Consider the following 11,033-nt stretch of genomic DNA (forward strand, 5'->3'; position numbering starts at 1 on the left):
TTAGGACTCATTTATTAATTTTTTAAAATTTACTTGTTTTTTGCATTCATTTTATCTTTCTCTTTTTAAAGGATCTGTCAAACAACCGTCTTACAACTGTTCCTGCTAGTTTTTCTTCTCTATCCGGTTTGGTGCGACTCAATCTTTCCAGTAACCAGCTGAAGAGTTTGCCAACAGAAATAAGTAAAATGAAAAGTAAATCTTTTCTATTTTCAAAAATACATAAATTTGAAGTCGGTGCAACTTGTGTTTAAAACCATAATTTTCAATATAGTTTTAGAGAAGTAAAGTAATACATTTTTTATGGAGGTAAATGTAAATAGTAGCAGCTGCTGTTAGATTTTCTCCAACCATTACTGTCTAGCAACTGCCTAAAGAGTTACTATCATAAAGATACTTAGGCATATCAAAAAGGGGGAAAGAAAGTGTTATTATCAATCATGGTAGGATTGTATACCTGAGAAACTGATTAAAGTTTTGAGCTGTACTATCTCTTGATTCATTAATTCAGTATTTATGAAGAGATTATTCCCCTCTAACAGGTGAATTCACCTGTGGTAATGAGGTTCTGTGTTAGCTGTAGTCTCCTGGCGATTGTGAGTAATAGTATTAAGATTCTCAGTCTTTTTTTAAAAAAACAAAATGTCAAAATTCAGTGGTTCTATTGGTTTTCCATTGAGCCATTAAAGTATTGTAGAACTAGTATTAAAAGATAAATAAACAGAGTACATTTTAGTGCCTTTTAAATAAGTATACTTCATCATCTTAGAATTCTCAGAGTCTAAAATCATCCCATTGATTTAGAAGCAGACTTTTATTTCTTTGATGGCTGCACTGTGTGTCTCTTACAGACTATTTACCTTCTCTAGTCCTTTTTTTTTTTTTTTTGCTAATTATTTATAAGCCTTCTTTCATTTTTTAAACCTCCCCTTTGTGGAGGAAGTAATAGAAATAGTTTCCTACAGTTGATTACAGATAATTTTGACGTGAATTAGTAAAATTGTGCTGTTTTACCTTAGATTTATAGTTATTTGTCACTTAAAATAAAAGTTTTAAAATCAATTAAATCTGCCATAAATCAAATTGACATTTTGGGGAAAACTTTTCCTGGGATACCAGTAGTTAAGATATTTCTTGTCTTCGCCATTTTTCAATTAGGGTATTATCAGGAAGAGCTAAACATAAAATTTGATATCTGGAATGGAGATACAAGAAACATGGTTTTTTCTTCACAAATTGAGCTGCAGTATCTTGAGAGATACGAACATATGGAGATATCCATAGAAAAATACTTTTGAGTTTATGGTAGTTTCTCTAACATTTTGTATAATTAAGGATCAGATGCTTTCTGTTTCTCATCCATGACAGGAGGACATTTAGTTATTATTTCACTATTAATAAATAGGTGAGGCCAGGCTCGGTGGCTCAGCCTGTGATCCCAGCGCTCTGGGAGGCCGAGTTGAGTGGATTGCCTGAGCCCGCAGGTTTGAGACCCATCTGGGCAACTCGGTGAGACCTCATCTCTACAATAAATCAAAAATTAGCCTGGCGTGGTAGCGCACGCCTGTAGTTCCAGCTACTTGGAAGGCTGAGGCGGAAGGATTACTGGAGCCCAGCAGGTCGAGGCTGCGGTGGCCGGGAGCAGCCACTGCACTCCAGTCTGGGTGACAGAGTAAGACTCCAACTCAAAAATATACATAAATAAATAGAAATAAAAAATGTAAATAGGTGTCAGAATTTTACATTTGTATGGTCGTGTGTACTCAAAATGCCTTTGTGTATATCATTTTTCCATCACAACTGTTCTGTAAAGTAGATGAGATGCCTGTTTTTTATATTTTAGAGGTTCATGAATGTAGGCTTAGAATTTATATTATTAATTATAGATCCAGGGCTTCAATCCTTCCTCCAACTCTATTGTTCTTTCCACTGCATACTGTTTATGTCAATGCTCTTAGATGCAAACATTTGTGAAAATGTAGGCTCTAACTTTAAAACATATTTTTCCTCACAGGATTCACTAGTTTCAGGGTGGACCAGATTGTGACTTCTTTTCTTGATGTCCTAAAATAATATATAAATTATGATATTATTTGTTGACGGTAGTACTTCTGCATTTGTTTTGAGAAGCAGTTAGCTTCTTCAACTCCTAAAGGAAAAACAGTCTAAGGCATTAGTATATCAACTCAATCTTGAATTAGGTTAAAATTAACAGGCTCAGAGTACAACAAAATAAATTGTAAAATGCATATTGGCTGTTCAAATTAGAGGGTTGAGAGTGAGTTTTTGGGCTGGGCTTGGTGGCTCAGCCTTGGGAGGCCAAGGCGAGTGGGTTGCCTGAGCCTGCGGGTTCGAGACATCCCGGACATCTTGGTGAGACAATAAATCAAAAATGAGCCGGGCGTGGTACTACATGCCTATAGTTCCAGTTACTTGAAAGGCTGAGGCAGAAGGATCGCCTGAGCCCAGGAGGTCCACGCTGGGGTGACTGTGAGCATGCCACTGCTCTCTAGCCTGGGCGTCGAAGTGACTCCAACTCAAAAAAAAAAAAAGAATGAGTTTTTGGAGAATATATGGTGGCCGTGATAAGAGGTTTATAATTATGGATTAGGGATCCCCTTATTTAAACCCCCTTATTGAAATCTTAAGAGAAGTCCTTTATTTTTTTCATTTTGTTTTCTGTTCTGCTTTTTAAGAAAGAATGAACAAGGAGAGAAAAAAGAGATGCTGCAAGTAAAGACAGTCTTCTTGAGCTGTAGTATACTTTCTTATTGGGAGTGTAGCTGAAATGTTAGGAAAAACATGCAATTTAAATAAAATTAAAAAGAAGAAAGAAAGGAAAGAAGATAGGAAGAAAGAGAGGGAGGCAGGGTGGATGATGGAAGAATGGGAAGGAATACATAGTAAACCAAAGCTTTTGATGAAAAGTCAATTTGCCTAAAAATACAGATGTGTCTAAGCCACTATTAACAGAAATCCATTCATGCAGCAAGTATGCATGCTTGTGTATGTATTTAATTATGTTAAGCCTTTTTTCTAAGATACATAATAATTGAGGGAAATAATAATGTACATTTTAATTTTAGAGTAACAAAGTACTAGAGAACTTTTTAAAATCGATTACAAAAATGACCTGGACTATTATTAAATCATAATTTTAATATTATTATTTCTCTTTAATTATAATTGAATGTAGTATTAAATTTACATTTATTTAGTTCGTTGGTACTTGAGTATCTTTGAATTTTTTTTTTTTTTTTTTGAGTTGCAATCTCACTTATGCCACCCAGGTTGGAGTGGGCTCAGGTGGTGCTTCCTCTTCAGCCTTACAAATGGCTGGAATTACTGGCACATGCTACCACACCCAGCTAATTTTTTTAAAAAGTTTATTGTAGAGATTAGGTCTCACCAAGTTGCCCAGTCTGGTCTCGAACCTGTGGGCACAGGCAGTCTTCTACCCTCGGCCTCCCAAAGTGCTGGGATTATAAGCATGAGCCGCTGTGCCCGACCAGTATCCTTGATCATTAAAGTGATATACAATGGTACAGGTTCATAAATTCTCATGGTGATTTTTTTTTATATATTCTTTGAAGTTGTATACAGTCCGCAACTAATATTTTTTCTCTTTGAAAGTATTTTTGCTTTTCGTGGAATATGTATTACAGGATTAAAGCATTTGGATTGTAATGCAAATCTGTTGGAAACTATACCTCCTGAATTGACTGGCATGGAATCACTAGAACTGCTTTATTTACGGAGGAATAAGTTACATTTTCTACCAGAATTTTCTTCTTGTAGATTATTGAAGGTATTATTCAGTTGATTAATATATAACTGTATATTTTTAAAAAGTTAATTATGAAAATTATTTTTTTAAAAGGAGTTCATCTTTTTTGACATTGAGAATGCGTATTAGTATTTTTCCTATGTTCTTGTTTTTTGAAATTTCAGTATGACTACTGACATTAATGAATTTTTATTAATACATTTTTTAAATAATTTAAAAAATAGAGATCTCTTCCTCTCATTTGGTGAGTAGTTTATAGTTTGAGAATTAGCAGATAATGAAGTTATAATGGTAAGTTGGGACCATACTGTCAGATACCTGGAATACTAGTGAGGAATATGTACCTAATTCTGTAAGTCACCACCTTTCATATGCACCTGATCTTAATCAGGTTTGTTTAAAATTAGTTACTTTCTTAGTATTGTCTTCTAAATTTGCCATACTTTCTTTGCTTTCCTTTATGTATACCTTTATGCATCAGTGTGAAAAGAGTTTCTTTTAAGGTCAGTTGCAGTGCCTCAAGTCTGTAATCCCAGCGCTTTGGGAGGCCTGAGTCCAGGGGTTCAAGACCAGCCTGGTCAACGTGGTGAGACTTTGTCTCTATACTAAATCAAAAAGTTAGCTGGGCGTGGTGGCACATGCCTGTAGTTCCAGCTACTTGGAAGGCTGAGGCGTAAGGATCGTCTGAACCTGAGGCAGCGGTGGCTGTGAGCATGCCACTGGACTCCAACCTAGGCGATAGAGTGAGACTCTGACAAAAAAAAAGAGAAGAGTTTCTTTTAAACAGATTGGTGACAGTGATGATAAGAACTGGAAAGGTTTTTGTTTAATAAGATTAATTTTCCACCTGATAATTGTAGAGTCTATTAATGGGAAATCAGTATATATAATAGTCACTAATGAAAATGTTAAATATCAAACTGATTACACTTGGTCCTTGAACAGCACTGGGGTTATAGGCACGAAACCCCATGCGATTGAAAATTTATATGTAATTTTTGACTCCCCAAAACATAACTACTAGTAGTCTACTATTGACCAGAAGCCTTACTAGTAACATAAACAGTTGAGTAAATATTTTGTATGTTATATGTATTATAACACTGTATTCTTACAATAAACTAAGCTATAGAAGAATGTTATTTGAAAAAATCATAAGGAAGAGAAAATATATTTACAGTACTATACTGTATTTATTGATACCATAAGTTTATTTCATCTGTTTATAAAATGAATTGGCTGTCTGTCATGGTGGGCAACTCAATCTACCATACGTATCAAACAGTTCACTCTTGTCTGATAATGTCATGACTTTTCTCTACTTTTTGGAGTACATCCAATATCACTAGTGGCACTTTGTATGAGTCCCATGACGTTTTCCAAGGTTTATATTATTGCTGTAAACTTTTCTAAAAAAAAATGCATGAGAACTGCAAGAAATTACTTTTTACTGTGATAAGCAATATGGCTAGGGCGATAAACAGCTCAGGTGTAGGTAATTAGCATTATACAGAATTTTAAGTGGATCCTCACAACACAAGCTCACTGCAATCAACAGAAGATGGCAGCAAAATGATTGCAGTAGTACAGTATGTACTGTAGTTAATCTTATGCATTTGTGATTTAATACTGCATCTTTATTTTGTTTATATTTCTCTATCACTGAGAGTGGAACCATGTGTGATCTGTCAGTGTGTGTGTAAGTTTTGATAAATTTTAACTTTTTACAATAGATTTGTGTATATTTTATGGTAGTAAATGATAAACTAGTATCTACACATATATTCATTTATAGCATACCTTTTATTTAATTTTTAAAAAATAATTCTAGGTTACACAGTTTGTCAGGTTTTTTCAAATTGTTGCAAATCTTCAAAAGTTTTTGTTTTGTTTTGTTTTGTTTTTTGAGTTAGAATCTCACTCCATCTCCCAGGCTGGAGTGCAGTGGCACGCTCATGACCACCCCAGTGTCGAACTGCTGGGCTCAGACAATCCTTCCACCTCAGCCTTCCAAGTAACTGAAACTACAGATGCGTACTACCATACCTGGCTAATTTTTTTATTTATTGTAGAGATGAGATCTTGCCAAATTGCCCAGGCTGGTCTCGAACCCGTGGGCTCAGGCAATCCTCTCACCTTGGCTTCCCAAAATGCTGAGATTACAGGCTTGAGCCACCGTGCCCGGCCTTCCAATAATTTTTGATATGTTTATTGAAAAAAATGTGTATGTAAGTGGCCTTGCACAGTTCAAACCATGTTGTTCAAGGGTCAACTATATAAATAACTTTTTTGAACTGATACGATTTTGTTTTAAAGCTAACTTTTCCTCAGTATAGTTTTGGGATTTGTGTTTTTATTTATTCTACATGTACTAAATCATTTATCTGTTCTGGTTTTGTAAACCTGATATTTCTGCCAGATTCAACCTTTAATTATTTTTAAATTGCCAGAAGATTCTTGAAAATGTTCTCATGCCATTTTTTTCTTTAGCTGTAAAGATAGCTTAAATGTAATGGAAACTTTAAACACTTTGATCTGAAAATTGTGTTTTTTCTATTTTTTAAACTAACTTAAAATTAAGAGTACCCACAATTTATTTTCATTGTCTAGTATAAAATTGAATACAGAAATATACATAACTGATCTTTGGTTTTGTAGGAATTACATCTAGGTGAAAACCAGATTGAAATGTTAGGGGCAGAACATCTTACACATCTAAATTCGATCCTTGTGCTAGACCTGAGGGATAACAAGTTAAAATCTGTTCCAGATGAAATTGTACTGCTACAGTCTTTGGAAAGACTTGACCTAAGCAACAATGATATTAGTAGGTAAGTTTAAAGATGGCATAAATAGAAATTATGTTTGTGTTTGCTTATAACTTATAAGTTGAAATATTTGTCAAAAGCATGAGATCCTTTTTTTTAAAAAAGAAAATTAATTTACTAAATATTGATTGAGCAGGGATTATGTACAGATTAATTAGATCTTGTCCTTGACAGCTAGCTTGATATAGCGATAGAAGATATATTTACAAGTTACTGTAACCCACTATAAATTCTAGGAGGCTGGATTTTTGTCTTTTTTGTTTACTGCTGTATCTCAACTCCTAGACCAGTGCCTCAATACATGGAAGGTGCCTGATAAATACTTGTTGACTCTATTAAATGAATGTAAAGCCTTATCGAGATATAAAATGCTTTGGAGTCATGAAGGATTTATAGGAATGACAGTTTATTGAGAGGAATCAGGGCAAACTTTATAGACTTAGTAATTGTTTTTACATGATCTTCAGGCCTGGAACTAGAATGAGATAGGTTAATTGCTGAGAGCTTAAAACTTAAGAACTCATTTACTTTCAGGGTCATGGTTTGGACTAGTCTCACTATGATGACTAGAATTTTCAAGTGTGAAGTGGTGAGAATGATTCTTTTGGCAGGAGGAAGCAGCACAAACCTTTGGCAATTCTAAGTAAAGTGCAGGGAAGGAGATTGTGAGAAGATAAGACTTAAAAAGTAAGTTAAGGCCATGTGAAAGAGACCCCTGAATGGCTATGAAGAGTCACTTTTCATTAGTTAGAAGTAGGAAGCTATTGAACGATTATGAACAGAACCAATTTGATTGTAATCTCAATTTAAAAAATAAGGTTGGTGGTAGTAGGTTGGATACTTGGATTAGGAGTGGTGTTGTAGGTGGGGAATCTAAATAAAACTCTATTAGATTAATCCAATAATATTTGTATCTATGGGACACTTGCTACATCCAGTTCACTTTATTCACAGGTGTATAGATTTCTCTCATGTAATGAGGGCCTGAACTGTGGCAGCATGGGAATGGAAAGATGAGGACAGATGTGAGAGGTGTCATGAGTTGGAATAAGTAGAATTTAGCAACTTTGTTGGAGATAGGAAGAGAGCAGTAAGCAAAGAATCATAAAAAGTTATAGCACCATAATATAAAGAGATAGCATTATTTTATATATACAAAAAAATAAGACTTACCTAAGGTTATAAACCATTTACATGTCAGAGGTGTTGAACAGCTTGGAGGCTAGAAAGATGGGGTGGTATTCACAGAAGGAAAAAAGTTAAGCAAGGCAGATTTTGTTCAGTGTGTGTATTCTTTTGGGGTTTTTTTGAGTTGGAGTCTCACTCTGTTGCCTAGGTTGGAGTGCAGTGGCATGCTGCTCATGGCCACTGCAGCCTTGACCCGCAGCCTTGCAAGTAGCTGGAACTACAGGGATGCACAACCACTCCTGGCTAATTTTTTGATTTATTGTAGAAATGAGGTCTTGCCAAATTGCCCAGGCTGGCCTCAGACCTGTGAACTTAGGCGATCCTCCCACCTCAGTCTCCCAAAATGCTAGAATTGTAGACATGAGCCACCATGCCCGGCCAGCCGGTGTGTATATTCTAATAAATATTTTTAAAAATCAGAATTGTTTTCATAAGGTACATATGGCATATGGTACATCTTGACCATAGATCTGAATGCTTGGATAGCGACCATTCACTATCCAAGCTTTTTACTCATATATATTAAATTAATAAGTTACCTGAATATCCCTTGAAGAACTTTAGCTTGCAAAATTTAACCCCAAATTAAATAATTAGTAAAAGCATTTGGTATATATATGTTCCTCTTTCTCCAGAGCTATGGGTATAAAGTGCCTAAAACATAATGATATTTAGTAAATATTTATTTTGTTAATTTTCCCTAACCCTATACTTCTGAGATACTAGACAATTTTAGACATTTTGCAGCCCTTCAGAATCCAATGATTTCCGACACTGCTACTAGAGTAGTTTTTATAAAATACGAATTATCAAGCCATCATTCTGTTTAAAGAACTATGGTGGTTCTTCATTGCCATAGCACTGTTTCCCAAATATGACTATGTATCAGAATCATATCAGAAACATTAAGAAAAAAAAAGATTCCGAGGCACCAATGAATCATAATCTTTGACAGTGGGACCCTAGAATTTTTTTTTTTTTTAAATAATTCCTTTTAATAGTTCTCCGAAAAGACATTATTTTAAAAAAAGCAATTCTTTAGAGATTTTGATGCTTCTGTCCCTCCAACTAGCAATTGGAAACCACTGTGTCTTGTAAAAAGACAAACTCTAGACTTTTTAGCCTAACATTCAAGGGTGTCTCACAGTCAGATTGTTCATTCTTTGTCATTCTTCCCTCTTACAGGTGTCTTGGTCTCTGACTACACTGAACTATAATCCTACCAACCCTTTCTTCATTTGGCTCCTTTACCTTAGAATGCTCTTTTCTTGCCTCACTGCCTCATAGAATCTCATTCTTTTTAAGTTCAAAGCCAGGTTTTGCTACCGCCTATTCCCCATAACACCCTGCCAATTTCTATATCTCTACTCTCACAGCAACTGTATTTGTTTAGCATTTGTCTTGTTATGACTTTTGTATCATATTCATTTGCTAATGTGTAACACATACAGTACAATTTACCAATTCAAGCATATATAGATATATATATATATTTGTATAACCATAGTCACAGTCATGTAGAACATTTCTGTCTCCCAAAAAGTTTTCTATAAAAATTTAATTGCCCAACACAGTGGCTTACGACTGTAATTCCAGCCCTTTGGGAGGTGAATTGCCTGAGCTCACGGGTTCGAGACCAGCCTGGGCAACATGACGAGACCTCGTCTCTACAATAAATCAAAAAAATGTTAGCTGGACATGGTAGCGTGTACCTGTAGTTCCATCTACTTGGAAGGCTGAGGCAGAAAGATCACCTGAACTCAGCAGGTAGAGGCTGTGGTGACTGTGAGTGTGCTACTGCACTCCAGCCTAGGCGAAAGAGTGAGATGCCAACTCAAATTTTTTTTAAAAATAATTTATTTTTAGAGACAGTGTCTTACTTTGTCACCCAGGCTGAAGTTCAGTGGCCCTATTATAGTTCACTGAAACCTCAGACTCCTGGGCTCAAGCCATCTTCCAACTTTCAGCCATATGAATGAATCACAAAAAACTTTATGTTCCATGGAAGAAGCGAGACACAAAAGATGTCTACTGTGTGATTCCATTTATGTGACATCTTTAAAAAGACAAAAGTACAGTACCAGAGTACTTCAGTGGTTACTAAGGGCTGGGGTGTATAAGTCTGTTTTTTTCTGATTTTTTAATTTTTATTTTTGGGTAGAGACAGGTGCCCTCCTTGTTACTCATGCTGATGTCGGACTCCTGGCCTCGTGTTTCTCACACCTCAGTCTCCCAAAGCACTGAGATTACAGGTGTGAGCCACCATACCCAGCTCAAACTTATTAATATGTTTTTGACATTTACTTTTTGGCACTGGATACAATTTAGCAAATGTTTTTTAGCTCACGTTATTTTTTAGCAATCTCAGTATGATACTTTTGAAAACAAATTCAGTTTCTCTTTTACATGTTTAGCATCTATCTTGAAGGGAGCTGTTTTAGGCCTACATTATTTGACCCTTCTTTAAGATTGTTATATGATATATTGTTTGTCATATGTTGTTTTATAGTCAACTTTTTGTTGGATTATACTTATATTTAATGTTGTTCCTGAAATCAATTTAATCTTTTGTAGTCTGCCCTATTCACTGGGAAATCTTCCTTTGAAATTCCTAGCGCTAGAGGGAAATCCTTTGAGAACCATTCGAAGAGAAATTATAAATGTAAGTATATCTGTAATTCAGATCCTTATTTTAAAATTGAAATTTGGACACACATGTTGATCTATAAAAATACAGGGTGTGTCTTAGTGATTATCTTTGTGTCCACCCTTTTTAGAAAGGAACCCAAGAAGTCCTAAAGTATCTACGAAGCAAGATCAAAGGTACGTTTTCATTTTCTCTTATATTTTGGAGAATTCATGAAGAATGGTAAGGTATTAATAGTACATAAATTTAGATCTATTTTAGATATGAATATTTGGAAGAATAGTCCCTGGTAGATGTGACTCTAATTCTCCATACAGGCTGTAAGTATGCTGAGGTTATAAGAAACATCTTTAAATTCAAAATGATAGTGTTCTAACTGTAATCTCTTTGAATTGCTTAAAATTTGCCAATTTGCAAATATCGTAAAAAAGTGTCAGTAAGCACTTAGTACTTTAGTTTTGAAAAGGGAGTAAAACTTGACTTTCCAAATATAATATATGAACTGGTAAGTTTATCAAAAAATATTTTGAAGCCGGGCTCGGTGGCTCAGCCTGTAATCCTGCACCTTTGGGAGGCTGAGGTG

The 11,033-nt window shown here is 35.1% G+C and overlaps 1 protein-coding gene across 4 annotated transcripts in view; it reads left to right on the forward strand.

The window, feature by feature from the left end:
- Positions 1 to 11,033, forward strand: part of LRRC40 (leucine rich repeat containing 40) — a 65,621-nt gene that overhangs the window by 11,626 nt on the left and 42,962 nt on the right. For all 4 annotated transcript variants that reach the window (XM_008060969.1, XM_008060970.1, XM_008060971.1 and 1 more), the window contains exons 4-8: positions 72 to 195; positions 3,666 to 3,808; positions 6,446 to 6,618; positions 10,378 to 10,465; positions 10,581 to 10,626. In XM_008060969.1, the coding sequence (XP_008059160.1) occupies positions 72 to 195; positions 3,666 to 3,808; positions 6,446 to 6,618; positions 10,378 to 10,465; positions 10,581 to 10,626 (574 nt within the window). The remainder of the gene's footprint in view (positions 1 to 71; positions 196 to 3,665; positions 3,809 to 6,445; positions 6,619 to 10,377; positions 10,466 to 10,580; positions 10,627 to 11,033) is intronic.

Source organism: Carlito syrichta, unplaced genomic scaffold, assembly GCF_000164805.1.
Source record: "Carlito syrichta isolate Samal-C Ts95f unplaced genomic scaffold, Tarsius_syrichta-2.0.1 Scaffold304785, whole genome shotgun sequence".
In the NCBI taxonomy this organism is placed as follows: domain Eukaryota; kingdom Metazoa; phylum Chordata; class Mammalia; order Primates; family Tarsiidae; genus Carlito; species Carlito syrichta.